Source organism: Brassica rapa, chromosome A03, assembly GCF_000309985.2.
Source record: "Brassica rapa cultivar Chiifu-401-42 chromosome A03, CAAS_Brap_v3.01, whole genome shotgun sequence".
Taxonomy (NCBI): Eukaryota; Viridiplantae; Streptophyta; class Magnoliopsida; order Brassicales; family Brassicaceae; genus Brassica; species Brassica rapa.
Window position 1 is genome coordinate 10047665 of NC_024797.2, and position 16664 is coordinate 10064328.

Sequence of the window (16664 nt, forward strand, 5' to 3'; positions counted from 1 at the left end):
CGGCCCATAATTGAATTTTTAATCCAATTGAACCGAACCAAACCAAACCAAACCAGCTTTTTGGTTTTTGAATGTGAAGCGCGTTGCTTTTTTTCTGGAAAATTTGTCTTCTGTATATGGTTGACTATTTTGTTTCGTCTTTGACTGGAAACTACTGGTTGTTTGCATTGTTGCAGCGCTACCGTTACATCCAGGCATACCAAGTTGATCTTAAGCTCCAGAGTATTGAAGAGTCTTTCGTATCCGAAAATCGAATTGGGGAAGAAGCAATGTCTAGAATGCGATCACAGAGTCATTGGAGGAAAGAGTTAGTTGTAAGTTATTCCAGCCACCTTTCTTTGTACATGTGTATCATCATCCTTCCTCATGATGCTTGCAGGATTGTCTGACTATGTGGAATAGTACAAATTGTCTCTGTTGTCAACATCATCTTCAAGCCAATCAAATTATTAGGACTGAGATGTTTAGTAGCATTTTCTTGAAGTGTTTGTGATTTTGGAAACTAATTGAGTTTTTTTGTTTGTTATTAGTATTCAGTAATTGCTTAAAAACCTCCAAACAACCAATCTCCTCACTCAAAATCCAAGGGGAGACAGTATGTTCTGAGATTCTATAGAAAGTTACAAACCAACCCTTTGTGTGATCCATCCAATTCAAATTAAAGACCATAACAGAACATTAAATATTGTGAAAGTTACAAAGGAAACGTTCCAGTGAAGCGGATATGATCAAGTGTGCGACGCAGACCGTACTTACAAACCGCTGCATTTGCTGCTCTGAAACCCCCTCCGTAAGCTGGAGATGCGTCATGAGCTATCTGATGCTTAAAGAACTCTCCAAGTTTCTTCTCCACGTTTGATTTTCCTCCTTTCTTGTTAGAATGAGATGATGATGATGACGACGATGTAGCAGATGATGTTGAGGGCATGTTTCTTGAAGAAGGATCTGAGAGAACTTCAGATTCAAGCCACATGTAAGAGAGGACTTGGCAGATACCTTCCTCTACCTCAGGGTTAAGGTTCCTATACCCTAATGAAATCAAGAAATTAAACAACTTAAGATGCTTATAGTGTTTTGAATTTAGTGGACAAGAAGTTCAAGAAATGTTCTGAAATATATTTGAAGACCATATTATTACTTGTTTATTTTACGTAGACTAAAAGCAAAAACGATAAACAGTTTAGTTTTGTAAAATATTATTGAACCGAATAAATCGAATTTACTTAAACTAATTCAGTGATATATATTAGTTTCTTATTTTTTAAAATTGATGGAGGTGAATAGTAAGTACCTTTGAGCCTTAGCCATCCATGCATCAGCTCGTGGGCAAGAATTGCTCCAGTTAATAGTCTTCATGCATCCAGCAAAGTTGCGTTAGGTTACTAACCACATTCACTATCTTTTTCGGTTGGAGTAGAAAAGTGAGAGAGTTTGAGAAAACAAAGTACCTAGGGAGGCCGTAAAGAACGAGAATCGCAGTGACTTCACATTTACGTGTAAGCTTTTGAGGCTGAGTTCTCATACCAACAAGACGGTGAGCGCCAAGTCTCGGTCTTTTAAGAACCTAGGAAGAACCAAAAACATACCAAAAATAATGCTTAGAATTAAAAATTACGTTAAGTTGTAACAAGAATTTTAAAAGACTTACACTTGTGACTGTCTGTTCTTCAGACAAACATAAACCCCTTGTCTCAGGCATGTGATGGTATCCCTAAGGGAAGTACATAGGACTTTTAGTTATAAATTGAGAGAAACTCAACGTGAAAATGTTATGTTTAAGTCAAAAGACCAAAATATTACGTGTTTCTCTCCGACGATAGCGTCGTTGAGAGCTTCTCGCTGAACAAGAAGCATGGGGATTTGTTGCTCAAGTTTCATGTACATTCCTTCGTAATAGTCACGTATTGCATGGTAAAGTGGTTGACAATCTCCAGTGTCGGTTATCGCAGTTTCCATGCATTCTAAACATAAACTTCTCCCATCGTCTAAAGTGTAATATCTCACCTCCCATGACTTCATAAGGTCACAACATATAAAAAACACATATGGACTTAGCAATAATCAAGAGGGCATTTTAGTTTCATTATTTTTGATTACCTCCAAACGTTCGCAGCTACAACAACGAGCGGTTCTATCGTGTTCGTGAGAGGGACAATACTTTTGATTCCAAAACGGATGGCATCGATATTCGATCAAGCCAGCATCATTAGTTGGGATCTAAGAAAAAATGGAGAAATTAGAATATAATATATACTATGTTATGTGTATTAATCTAATAATGTGGTTGTTAAGTTGCTTACAAAATGGTGACAAACTTCGCATTTAGGATGAGTAAGCTCTTTGAAACAAATCTGATGGTAGGGTTTGGTTCCTGATAGAGAGAACTTTGAGCCAAGTGAGAAAACAAAAGATACAACCTTAGTACTCCAAACGCAAACGTTTGTATCATATATTGATATGTATTATATGTTAAGTGTGTGTATATATATATACCTCATGCTCAGTGATAGGGTAACGACATGAATCACAACAGAAGCAATCAGGATGAAAGAATGTTCCCATGCATCCCAGATAGTTCCCCAGTCCAATATCGCTATTGCAACCGCCACATATTCTGCTACAAATATAGATCAAACACCATTTGTTTTTAATATAATTTGAAATAATAATTCTATAGAACTGAAGTAAGAGTGTACATTTTTGTACCTTTGTGGTCGTCTGACTTGATAGGACGGTTCATATGGTGGAATGAAAGATGGATTCAATCCACTGTGAAAAGGCCTAGGGAAATCTGAATTATTATCCAAAGACCAACCATATCCTGCCCAGATAAAATAAATTCAATCTCTAACTTATAGAAATAGTGTTTGTAATTAATAATCTTTCTGTTTTATCTGTATTCACTAAGGTAGACAAAAGATATACCATATGGTCGGTTCGTATCGTCAGCTAGAGAAACTGACAATACACGATCTAGTTCTTCTTTGTCCCGTGAGGCTCTCGACCGATCGTCCTGATTCGTTAAGACGACCATCCCAAAGCATGTAAATTAATCTTTTTGTAAACAAGTTATATGGTTTTTATGGAACTTGTAGGTCGAAAATTTGGACAGCTATGTAAAATAACAAGTTATAATGATCTCAGCAACAACAAAAAAGAAGAAGTTATTGTGAAATAATTTCTGTTGATAAAGAAGACCTTGGAAAAAAAAAACCATCTTTACAATTTACTTCTGTTGATCTATTGTTATTTTCTAGCCATTTTCATTATGCTATTTATGATATTTATTGTTCTGTATTTTCATATGTATGCTACATGTATTTGTGTCATTTTCAACAATCTAATTAAAATTTAAGTTGATAAAAAAACTAATTGTTTTCTGTCCTGAACTTTAAAAGAAAACACTAATTGTTCACCATGTCGATTTCATCTTTTAGAGATTCTAGTGTTTAAATATCATTAGTTCTTATGGGAATCAGAATAGGCCACCACAATTCAATCCAACTCTTCCATCATGCAATGGGTGCTTAATGTTCATTATTTATTTCATGGGTTAACAATTATATTCCAAACCCAATGAGCTAGGTACGTACTAGCTCATATTAACATGAAAAATGGGCGCTCCATAAAACGTGAATTACACGCGCCCCTAATTCTTTGCTCTCGAAACCTAACTAAGCGACTCCTCTACAATCGACGAATCCGTGACGGCGGAGACGTCGCCTGCTGCTTCCGGTAAAGGTGAACCATCTTCGCAAGTAATCTCTCTCATCTCCTTTTTCTGGCATGGATTTACCTGAGATTCCTCCATTTCGAAAGAAAGTTTTGTCGCCACAGTGTCATGACAGCGACGGTTCTGCTGCTCCTTCGTCGACCATGGCTCCTCCGCCACCTTGCTGTGACGACGTATTCTCTGGCGTTCCGACTGCAACACCCGGCCTTCCAACCGCGAATCTTCCTCACGAAGCTCCTCCAACCCTACCAGATACTCCTCCTGCAACGCTACCATTGGAAAGCCTACCAGATGTTCATCAACAAATTCAAGAGACCGTGGAACAGGAACTAGCACCATTTGTACCTTCTATGGGAGCGTGGTCAAAGCCTCTTGTTTTAAAGTTCCCTCCTCCGTCTACACCACCTGAGCCATCTACGCCTCGCAGCTATGATTTTCAGTTGGTACAGAGCCAGATTGAAAATTTTTGGCCTTCGCTGGAGGAAGGTACCAACCTTAAGCAGAAGAAATCTTTGCTGAAAGGAGCTCCTCCCTCATTGCCGAATCTCCCTGTTTCAAAGTTGCCGCCTCCAGAGCTAAAAGAAGATGGCTCGCTTCGCTTTCCATGGGCCGCAAGGATGAACCCGGCTTCCAGAAACTTGTTTCGTGCTTCGAGACCAACTTTCAGACTTGATGGCACCCCTGAGATCATCATTCCAACTAAGGTACTTGAACTTGGTCCTGAGAACGTAGGAGAATATGTAATCGGGCAATTTCATCGCTGTTCTATTCCTTCTGGTGGTCTAACGCATGCTGTTGTTAACCGTCTGTGGGGTAGAAGTTGCAAAATTGTTAGTCGGAAATTAGGAGAATCATCCTATCTTTTCCATGTTCCCCACCAAGAGACAAGGAATTGGGTTATTCAACGAAGTGTTTGGCATGTAGATGATTGCTTAATGTTTGTGGCCCCTTGGAATCCAGTAGGTTCATTAAGAATCCCTGAAATCTCTACTGTCCCAGCTTGGGTGACTTTAAAAAATATCCCAACAAGTTGTTATTCCAGACTTGGGATTTCTCACATTGCTTCCGGTCTTGGTGAGCCTATGCTTACTCATAAGCCAAGGCTGGATCCGTTCAACATAGGAGAGGCTAAGATTTTAGTGGAAATTGAGCTTGACAAGAATTTTCCCAAAAAAATTGCATTGGATGATAAGCTTGGTAACATATTTTTGGTTGATGTGGTTTACTCTTGGATTCCATCAACTTGTGAAAGATGTGGGAGCTTAGGTCACAAAGCAAAAAGGTGCTTACTTAAAGAAGACAAGTTGGTTCTCAATAATGAAAGTAAACAAGATCAGGAAGAGGTGGAGATTCCTGTGGTTGATATCAATCCTTTGTTGGTAAACACTGCATCAAGTAAAGAGACACCAGCGAGCAACATGCCTAAGGTGAGCACAGATATACTGCCAATTCAAACAGTAGCTAAATTTTCAACAGTGCTTCAGCCTCATCATTCTCCTTCCCAATCCGGAGGTTCAGAAACTTCCTCAGAACCTCAGGGAGCTACTTCTCCTCAGGATAGCTCCATTGCTTTCGAACACTTGTTTCCTAGTGCCAAGTCAACTTCAGCCTCTACACTAGCAGGTTCACCATCTGCTCACACTACTCCAGCCCAAGTTATGGACAATGTTCCATCTGCTATTATCAGTAATGAGGGTGCTACACCCTCAGGAAATGATCCAACAATCATGACCCCTCACTCAACCAAGTTTATCCAAGAGCATGGTAATATGGAAAGTGATTTCCATATTAATGAGCAAATGGATGAATATGGAAGTGTGTCAAGAGGGGGTAGGCTGCTCAAGCGTACACAAAGGTACCAAGAGATGGAATGGCATACCGTTCGTGGACGAGGAAACCGAGGTCGTAAGGGTCGAGGTTCCTAATCAAGCGCACAAGAAACCTTTTAAGTTTGGTTAAACTAAAGAGTTGTTCTAACTCATTGGGTTTCTATAGCTCTTTCAATGCTTACTTTATGTACTAAACTTTTTCAAACTATGTGACTTAACAAATCACATCTTGTACTTTGTTTTTTAATTGAAAGCCTTTTTACAAAAAAAAAAAAAAACATGAAAAATGCTTATTATTTTATCAATATTAAATATCAAAATTAAAAATTAACAAATTCTAGAATTAAATTTTAATATATATATATATATATATCAAATTAAGTGATAATTTTTAATATTCTTCCATTATAGCTCACAAAAACATTAAAATCTAATCTCAACTCAGCCGACTAATAAATCTTCCTATTGAACCAATATATAAACCGCTTTCTATCTATTTTTGTCATCCTTATTACTGCCCATGACCACATTGTCACATCATCTCATTTTAAGCACTAAAATGAAATAAGAAATGCATCAATTAGTTTCATGGATGTGACCATTTCACAGAATGTACAACTACAACGACCCGTGATATTTCAACAACATGAGAAAAAAACGAAAAAGAGTGGTAACATTCACATGTCTTTTGCATATTGCTTTAATATTACCGATCACATGCCGATAGTATATGTCTAGATTTATATAGAAAGAAAAAGAATGAAAAGACTAAATTTAATTAGAGTAACTAATCTAATGAATAATTTAAGAAAATATTTACCGAAGAGGAAGGAGGTAAAGGAAAGACCATATTCTCGTCCTCTTGAAACTGAGGAGGATGATGGTTAGTGCGAGCACCACCAGTGCCACCGTTAGAGCCACTCTTGAAAAGCTTACTCACCCATTTCATCAAGTTCCATTTCTTCTCTGGCGAAGACGACGACCCAGCCCCTGTTATATCATCAAAATTGTTAGGTTAACTCTTTCAATATTAAGTCTAAAGATAGGATTCACACTGTGCATGAGCCATTTGGTGACTTAATATTCTTGCCAAAAACTCGGTATCAAGCAGGGCCGGTTTTTGGAGACTAAGAATTTTAGAAAAAAATTAAAAAAATTAATTTTTATAAATTTGAGAATTTATATACGTAAACTATTTCTTAAATTTTAGAGGTCCCAGATGTATGTTTCACTTGACTATACCTAGGATCGGCCATGTTATTAGAAACGTTGAAAAGAAAAGAAAACGCACCAAAGATACAAGGATTGGAGATATGGCTGACATGAGAAACACCATATGAAGAAGAATCCATATGAAGATGAAGAATGTCCCACACGTGTTTATATAACCGCGAAAACGTGTGAGTGAAGAGTAAACGACACCCGGAGAGAGAAGCAAAGAAAAGAAGAGTAGGAGGAAGAAGAAGGAAGAGGGGAGAAGAAGATGATGTTATAAGTCATTAATTGTTATTAGAGAATAAAAACATGTATGAAAAGAGAACGAAAAAAGAGAGAATCTTTGCAGAAGAGATCGGGCAAAAAAATGTTAAAGAAAAGGGAAAAGAGGAGATGCTTAGCTTCAGAAAGGAAAGGAACAGAGAGAAAGACATGTTTTTTCAAGAGAATATATTATATCATGCTGAGGCGGAGAATCTCTCAAACAATGGTGGTGGGAGGAGGAGGATATAGTTGAAACCTTTTGAAGCTTCTCTCTTTATCATTTTCTTTAAAACAACTTTCTTTTTGGGTTTTCATGGCGACGCTAGTCCCGTTCAACTTCTACTATATTCCAATTGAGTTTTGCTGTTTTCTTTGATTTTCTTGTTTTTCTTTTATAGTATGATTGATATTGTGGGTTAGTTCTTATGTTTAAGTGTTGATTTCGGTTTAGTTTTAATAGTAACTACATCATTTTCAGCAACCACTATCTCGGATTTGGATACCAAAGAAATCCTTTAGAAAAAAAAAAAAATTATACGTTAAAGAAAAAAGTTTAGTTGCCATACTCTCGTATCATACAACATAATACTCTCGTATCATACAACATAAAGAGTCGTAAAAAAAAACGATATTCACACACAACATCAAATACGACAAAAATAAAACATTTGCGAGTTTATTTTGAGGCAATTGTCAATAATAGCACCTTTTGAAGTTTATGTCTCAAAAATAGCACTAGAAGGAGAAAGTCACAAAAATGACATTCATTAAAGGATAAAATATCTATAATACCCTTGGTTTAAAATTAAATAAACAAACTAAAATAAATCAAAATAAAAATAAAAAAAAAATTTTTTTTTTTATAGTTTCAGATTATATGTTTTCAGATTCGAAATTTTTATAATTTTTTTTTTAAAAACATTTTGAATTTTTTTTTTTTTTCAGATTTTATTTTTATAATTTAAAAATACTTTTTGAAACTGTTTTTAAAATTTTTATTTTTTATTTTATTATTTATTATTTATAAAATTTTAAACCCTAATTCCAAAACCCCACTCCTTAACTCTAAACCCTAAGGTTTGGATTAATTAACCCTAGGGGTATAAGTGTACATTACCTCTTTAATGAAACCTATTTTTGTGACTTTGAGCCTTGAGTGCTACTTTAGGAACAAAAACTTGGTTTAGTGTTATTCTAGTCTTTTTCTCTTTATTTTGTACGATTCAACTTTGTTCTACCGATATCTATTTTTTTGTAATTGTCGAGTAATCAATATATATATTTAGAGATTTTTTTTTTAAACTCAACATCAAAATTTTCCTATCTTTAGATAACCCAAATTCAAATTCAACAAAGTCTTCATAAGACATTCCTACATTATGTGATACATTGTATCATTGTTATTTTTCTACTTTTTTCCTTAATGTGACGTGACTTTAGGCTATACACGATAAAGATGCGCTTTTGCAACGTTGACACTTGACACAAGTAACTTTATGATGTAATTTTCTCAGCAATTAAACCTTTATGAAACACAAAGGACAGACCAATTATAATAAAATAATTGTGGGCATCAATCTATAGGAAGGGCCTGACCCGTATTGACGCCACAAGATGAAAAAGGGTTCAAAGTGGAATCAACCACCCAATTTTTACAGAACAAAAGCCTAACCTATAGTCACTTTAAAGTAAGTTTTCATAAAACAAAGATAATAGTTTGACGTTAAATATGGCATCAGATCAAATCCACCTTGAGATCTGACCATTTCTTTATTTAACTTGCTAAAGTCGCTCTATGTATGGACGATCCCATACCCTTTTTTTCCAATTAAGGCTGCTTATTTTTGGAATATCTCATTTAAATAATACTCTATCTCATTTATAATAAGTAATTTAAAATAATTTATTTTGTTTATACTAAACTTCATGTATGAAACGTTAATTTGATATGTAAAAAAAACATCTATCCATATTTAAGGTTAAGAATTTTTTTAGAAAGAATTATACAGTAGAACATATCTAACCTTTTCTTAATTAGAGGATAAAACATCAAAACGATATGTATAATCAACCGTGGGAAATTTATATGTCTGACTGTTTTAAAATATGAAGATGAAAAGAAGAATCAGTGTTGTTTTTCTGAATCGGATAAATTTGGTTTCTAAAACTCTTTCGCGTCTTAGTTTTTTTTTTTGATCAACTTAAAACATTCAATAAAAGGCCTCAGGCCCAGGAGGAGAACACATTGTAGAGGCAGGCTTTAGCCAAATTGTCTGCCTGCCCATTAAGGTCACGAGAAACAAAGGAGAAGCAACAAAAAACGAAAGACGATGATAGAGACTCGATGTCCGAGAGAATTCCGTAGAGATTCACCGGCTTGGTAACCGAGTTTATGGCTCTGATGAGCGAAAGAGAGTCTGAACGGATCCAGATTTTGGTGATGCCGAGGTGTTGAGCGTGAGAGAGAGCCTCCCGAATAGCTAACCCTTCAGCCATAAGCGCTGATGAGACCCAAGTTTGGTATTGACATCCATCTGATCGGGTGAGTGATGAAGCTGAGTCGAAGATCCAGGCCAGACCGGCGGTGAGAGATTCCTTTTTCCAAGCGGCGTCGGTGTTACAAATTACTGTCCCGACAGGGATCGATGGCGGTCTTGCTTGGTTCTGAGTATGCTTCTGTGAAGATTTGGCGGGGTCCTGAGCCTGTAGCCACTCACGAGCATTCGCAAGGGATTTAGTGGCCGTGGCTTGTGCAGAGGTTGGTCTTGACTCAAACAGAAGCTTGTTCCGAGTGGTCCACAGATTCCAACACACCCAAGAGAAGATGTCGCTGCTAATCCCACTCGGCGGCAAGCAGGTCCATGTCCTTGATGTCTGAGCAGCTTCACTAATTGATAAGCAAAGCCCCGGATCAAAACTCCCAGCCAGGGGAATTAGGCTCCATACCTGGGCCGCGTAGGGGCAATGTAGTAATAGGTGTTCCGTAGTCTCGGTCTGACCGCAGTGAATGCAGTTAGTATTCTGTAACATCCCCCTCTTCTGTAGATTCCCACCCGTTGGAAGAGCTCCTTGAATAGCTTTCCAAATGAAGATCTGTAGCTTTGGCGTAGAGGAAATAGACCACACCGATCGATGCCAATCAAAGGAGTCAAGCGGAGCGCTACTATCCACGAGCTCTTTATCAGCAATGGCCGCAGCATACCCTGACTTTGCGGAGTAAATGCCTGACTTCGCTGGGTACCAAATGTAGGAATCTCTTGCTTCTGTTTTGCTCGGTTTGATAGTCAATATTTCCTCCACAAAATCAGGCATTATCCTACTGATCATCTCTATATTCCATTCACAGGTACCTCGATTAATAAGATCAGAAACATAGAGATCATTTGTACCTTCCTTGAGTGGCCCGTACGGTATAATGCGAGACGTAGTTGATATCCAAGCATCCGTCCATACCTTGATCTCTGTCCCCTCTCCCACTGCTCTTCCAATGTGGGAGGCTAGTAAGTCTCTACCAGCGAGGATACCAGTCCATCCATGGGAAGCGCCTTTCACCAATTGTACTTTGAGCAGTGGAGCTTTGTGGCAGTATTTCCCGAGCAGGACTCTAGATAGGAGACAGTTTGGATTAGTGAGCATGCGCCATGGAAGCTTTGCCAGTAGAGCAATATTAAAGGTTTGAATATCCTTAAACCCCAAACCCCCCAAACTTTTTGGTTTTGTAAGCTTATCCCATGCTAACCAACACATCTTCTTTTTCCCCGTGTTTGAGTCCCACCAGAAACGTGTTAGAGCCGATTGTATCATCTTACACAAGCCAACCGGTAACAGAAAGCAAGTCATTGCAAAGCTAGGAACAGCAGTGAGTACAGCCTTAAGCATGACCATTTTACCAGCAGAGGAAAGGAATCTAGTAGACCAGCTTACTGCCTTCACCACAATCCTATCAATAATAGATGCAAAGAGGTCTCTCTTTTTCCTCCCGAAGTGTTCTGGGAGGCCAAGGAACTTTCCCACACCTCCCTCCTTTGTGATTCCTAGTATGTCTTTGACTTCATTTCTCACTAAAGATGTGGTCTTTTTAGCAAAGGAGATGGAGGACTTGTCGGTATTGATCCTCTGGCCCGAAGCAGATTCATACAGGGTTAGAATATGTTTCAGTTTCGCGCAGCTACGTCTATCAGTGGGGATGAAAAACATGGTATCATCAGCGAACAGTAAGTGATTTACACTGGGACTGTTTTTTGCAATTTTGATTCCAGGGAGAGTTCCATCTTGTTGTGCTTTAGAGCAGAGGCCTGATAAAACTTCACTACACAGGATAAAGAGATAGGGGGAGAGGGGGTCCCCTTGTCTAATTCCACGCTGTGGTACCACTCTGCCTAGGACAGCATCATTTATCAGGAAGGAGTAAGAGACAGAGGAGACACACTTCATTATCCAGGTAGTAAAAACCTCGTGAAAACCCAATGTAGATAAAACACATTCGATGAAACTCCATTCTAATCTATCATATGCCTTGCTCATGTCAGACTTTATAGCCATGGAGGAACGTTTTTTGGACTTGGTCGTCTTAAGATAGTGAAGGAACTCGTGCGTGATAAGCACGTTATCAGAGATGGCTCGGCCAGGTATGAAAGCTGACTGGTTCTCAGAAATAGCACAGTGTAGGACCGGTTTTAGCCTCAGTGAAAGGAGTTTTGAGATTACCTTATAGTAAACATTACACAAAGCAATGGGTCTGTAGTCCGAAACTACTTTAGGACAAGTAATCTTTGGGATCAACCTGATATGTGTAGCATTGATAGAGTGAGGCATTGATCCCGTTCTGAAAAACTCTTGTATCTCCTTTATCATAGCAGGTCCGGTGACATCCCAGTTGGTCTGGAAGAAACTCGCAGAGAAACCATCTGGCCCTGGAGCCTTGTCAGGATGGATGGAGAAAAGAGCCGCTCGAATTTCAAAATCTGTGGGTGGCATTATCAACATTTCATTCTGCTCCGCTGTTATCTTGCTCTTCAGGGCACTATGCACAGTGTCAGTGCAATCGCTTGAGGAAGATGAGAAGATCTCCGTGAAATAAGTAGCTATAACTTCAGCAATTTGTTTCTCTTCGAACACTGCGGTTCCCTCTGCAGTTTCTATCATGGAAAATCTGTTTCGGGCTCTCCTTCCGCGAGCAGCTGCGTGGAAATAACCAGTATTACGATCCCCTAAGGAGAGCCACATCTGCCTGCTGCGCTGCCTCCAGTACTCCTCTTCGGCCTTATAGGCCTGTAGCAATGCTAGATTCAGCGAGGAAATCAGAGGATCATCTGCTACCGGTTTGGATAGCTCTGAATCCAGACTCATTTTCAGGTTATCAATAGCTTTTTTGCTGTTGAGGAATTGGTCCTTACTCCATTTAGAGATAGCCTTTCTACAATTTGAGAGTCTCTCCATGACATTCAAGTTCTTGTATCTATTCCAGGTTTTCTCAACTAGAATAGTGACCTCCGAGTTGTGTCGCAGCCTTCTATCATATCTGAACAGTCTTTGCGATTTCAGCTTTGTAGGATCAAATACGGATAACAGAGGTCGGTGATCTGAGCCCTCGAAGAGCAGGTAATGACTTCTAGCTGTAGGAAACATATCTGACCAATCACTATTACTCACTGCTCTGTCTAATCTACAGTGTACCACAAAGGTCCCGGTCTCTTGTGATCCTCTAACCCCTCTCCACGATAAGAAGTTTCCAGTGTGTTGAAGATCAAAGAGGTCACAACTTGATAGGAAGTTCCTAAAGGCGCAAAATGTACTTTCAGCTCTATCCTTTCCTCCCGACTTCTCAGAGTTGTTGATAATCTCATTAAAATCTCCTGTGAGATACCAGGCCCCAGATCGTGAGGTTGAGATGTTTGAGAGATCATCCCAAACTGCCTGGCGCTTAGAAACCTCGGGGGCACCATAGACGAAGGTACAGAAGAATTCCAAGTCCTTAAAATTAACCTTAGCATCAATGAAGTTGTGGTTTGCTGTTAACACTTGTAAACCAATATGATTTTTCCAGAGCAGGGCCAGGCCTCCCCCACCCTGTCCATGGGGGGAAACTAAGTAGTGGGAATCATAGTTGAGATCCTTGAGCTCTTTTAGAACAAAACTGTCCTCGTTCTTTGTCTCCATTAGGAAGCAAATATCAGGAGAACAGCTTTGAGAGAGCTCTTTTAACCGCTGGACTGTTCGGGGGTTCCCAATCCCGCAACAGTTCCAGCTTATTATGGCTAAGGAAGAGGATTTCCGGGGTTGTGAAAACCCGGATTGTTCGAAGGGATCTTCGGGCTATTCAATGGAGCAGCAGCTTTTGGAACCCCGGAGGATGATGAAGTGGTAGCTCTAGCTCTCCTAGCACTCGACGGAGTAGAATTTGTTCTTGCTGGTGATGCCTGCACCTTCGAGAAAATCATCTTCTTCGCACTACCTCCCATACTCATCGCGTTAATATGTGTTTTCTTTGCTCCAGGTGGTCGACCTCGCCGTTTGGCTCCTGTAGTAGAGGATGGTTTTGAGCCCACGGCCAGTCCACTACTTGACCCAAGGGGTCCCAATATTGGTTGAGGTTCCTCAGAGTTAGGGAGGAGAATAGTGTCTGGGACGTCCCTCAAGGTGACAGTTTGCTGGGAAAGCGATGCAGTTGCTGCGGCCACAATGCTCGCCGCAGTGTTAGTCATCAGGTCTGCTTCATCCTGGATCACCCTGCGTCGTCTAGCTGCACTCTCAATGGGATCCACGCAGTGCACATACTGTAAGGTAACCTCCCTCAACTCCCCAAGAACTTCTTCAGTTGTTGGTATTAACTGTTTGGAGAATTCACATTCGTGTAGGTTTTTTCCAAACGTAGGTGTGGGGGTCGTTACCGCTAACTCTTGCATGGGTAGAGGCAGAGACTGGATAGGTGGTGTGTTTTGTCTCTCTCGTACTCTCCACTGTAGCTGCGGAGGAGGAGGTAGCCTCAGTCTTTCCTTCACGGACTTCCTCTCTTGATTTGCGCTTGCCCGTCCCTGCACCATCTTAGGAGGAGACCCGCTGGAATTATCTGGAGTAATCTTGTTCTTAAGAGGTCGTACTTGAGAAATTTCAGATGTTACTCTGTCACCGAAAGATTTACCGTGGCGGTCCACCCTTTGGTGAAAAATCTCAACCCCCTTGTTATTTGCTCTGACAGGTGGTGGTAGTCTGGGTGAGTAAAGCACTTGTCTGTCCGACTGTGAGGAGTGTCGTCGACTCACGTGTAGATCTCTATGGCTTTCAGAGTAGTGAGAGTTTTGTTGATCATTCAAACTCTGGTTTGGCGCTTTCCTAGTACAGTAACGAGATGTATGAGTAAGCATGTTGCAGTTTTTGCAGAAGTTCGCAATTTTCTCGTACTGAAAAGTGATAGGAACTTCTTCTCCAGTCGAGAAGTCCACCATGGATTCCAAAGTGAGTGGCTCTAAAGCGTCGAGCAGGATCCTGATTCTAGCAGAGGTCTTTGTGATGTCGTAGTCTTCCAGTTGTCCTAGCTCAGGGGCTATATTATACACCATCTTCTCATGCCAAAAGTGCAGGGGAAGACCTCTTACTGTGATCCAGAAGGGGATCTTGGATGGAAAAGTGCTAGAAATGACCGGTTCCCAGCGTTCCAGAATAACCATCCAGTGGTTATGCTGATATGGTCTGTTAAGGAGGACACATTGCAGGTCTTCATCTCTGTCAAACCGGAACTGGAAGCAATCATTCCCTAAATCAGCTCCAATGACCTTACCCCTGAGAGCCCACTGTTTGGGGAGTTCGAGAATCAGGTGCTCTACCTGCTGCTCGTTGGGGTTAATTAGTCTCCCTATTAGGGTTTTTGAATTTTCTTTGACAAGATCGGAAAAATCGAAGTCTGGAGCTCTGATACGCTTACGGTTAGTATCAGTGGAAGATGAGGGGAGCCCCTTCCCTTTCTCTGCGGTTGTATATCGTCGAGAAGCCATGTGGGTAAGCTTGAGAGTTGACAGGGCACTAAGGGGAGAAGCAGTCGACCCTAGTTTCACAAGGTGGTGGGTTCTTCAGTATCCCCTTTGCACGCTGATAAGAAAGGTCGGAGCAGAAACCTTCCTCCGGCGGTTTCACCGGAGAGGACCAGTAGGTAAAGATTCAGTTTCTTCAATGGACCGAGGGTTTTTCCACAAAGGGGAGGGAATTTTGAAAAGCTTCTGATGTGTCAGCGTGTAATGATCTAAAACAGGAAGGTCAGCGCTACAGTACCTACGAAGACACTTAAAACCCAAAGGTTAAAGACTGCCATTGGGGAGAGTGCCTGGGAGAGAGTTACCGTCGATCTCCATCCTACTTTATATGCTACTTTCACTCTTTCGCGTCTTAGTTTATATGTATTTTGAACCTTCATTTTATTTTTAAACTCTTAAACCTTTCCCTTAAGGTTGAGTTGATGAAGGTTGTTATCACGGGGTCTTTATGTTTTTCGTTTTATTATCTTCCCGTATTTCGGTTGTGAACAATTCTTTGTCCCGATTCAATGAATTCAGACGTAAAAAAAAACGTTAGTTTTTACTTCTGTCTAATCTATGAATCAATTTAATTTTATATAATCTTACTTCTGTCTAATCTATGAATCAATTCAGTGAACAAAGTGAAGTAGATACATCACTTGCCCACAAAAAGAGAGGTATATACTACATCACATGAAACATGAGGCTAAAGGGCCGAGCATGAGTAGCCGATGCAAAATCAAAGATACGGCAGCATTTGTCTTTAATCACCTAAAATCTAACAATTTACTTTCTTATCTTATGTGACATCTTATCCACCTTATTAAAAGGTCTTTTAACTTTCTTATCTTATGTAACTTTGTAAAGATTTTTGGTTAAAAAGTCTTGAGATGAGAAACGTGGAGGTGAGTTGGAAAGAATGAATCAAACCCTTTACGATATTTCACCACAATAAAACTAACATTACGATCAGGGGGAAAAGAGAGAAAAATATATGGTTTGTCATTGTATGGATATGAGTATATGACCATCTTTACGAGTCAATGCCATCTTCGACTGTAACATAAAATCTGTTTACCTAATGTCATATTTATAACACAAGGATCCTATTGATTTTTAGAATACCTAAGAGTCTTTACCCTTGTGAGATCGTTGAGAGTATAGTTCTATCCGAGAACAAAGTAAAAGAGATAATTTTTTTTTCTGAATATTTTATTAGACGTCATAAGCTGCTTATAATAAATACATCACGAACTTCTTAAATAAAACAAACCCTAAACCATAATTAAACCATAATCAAACCATAATCAAATTAAAACGTAAAAAGCCCAAAACAACATAAAACCCATAATAATTATTAAACCCACGTGAACCCTTAATTGGAGACGTGACTTGATTGCTAAGATGTGCTCAAATCTTATTTCTCTGCAAATATACTGGCATAATGATACTCTTTAAACCTCCAATCTATACTATTATTTGCGAAGTAAATTTTAGAAACGGAGCTCTCACGTTAAAAGTTAGAGCGGTTAATATCTATAATACCCTTAATGAATTTATTTATAATTAATTATATAATCAAAAACGAATTTTTATTTATAATATTAACATTTT

The 16664-nt window shown here is 39.3% G+C and overlaps 1 protein-coding gene across 4 annotated transcripts; it reads right to left on the reverse strand.

Annotated features, from left to right (window-relative positions):
* Positions 1–493: 493 nt before the first annotated feature.
* LOC103857885 (protein DA1-related 2) lies at positions 494–7831 on the reverse strand. 4 transcript variants are annotated; one of them, XM_033286752.1, is made up of 12 exons: positions 6854–7831; positions 6410–6552; positions 2926–3013; positions 2707–2821; positions 2494–2617; positions 2301–2384; positions 2098–2217; positions 1801–2013; positions 1649–1711; positions 1449–1564; positions 1292–1350; positions 494–1029 (listed from the first exon to the last, which is right to left on the reverse strand). In XM_033286752.1, exons 1-12 carry the CDS (start codon positions 6912–6914, stop codon positions 695–697), a joined length of 1521 nt encoding a protein of 506 aa, XP_033142643.1. In that variant the 5' UTR covers positions 6915–7831; the 3' UTR covers positions 494–694. The 4 variants fall into 4 exon arrangements, with proteins under 4 accessions (XP_033142643.1, XP_033142644.1, XP_009133387.2 ...); XM_033286753.1 differs by having other exon boundaries at positions 2494–2614; positions 6854–7830; XM_009135139.3 differs by having other exon boundaries at positions 6383–6552; positions 6854–7829.
* Positions 7832–16664: the final 8833 nt, after the last annotated feature.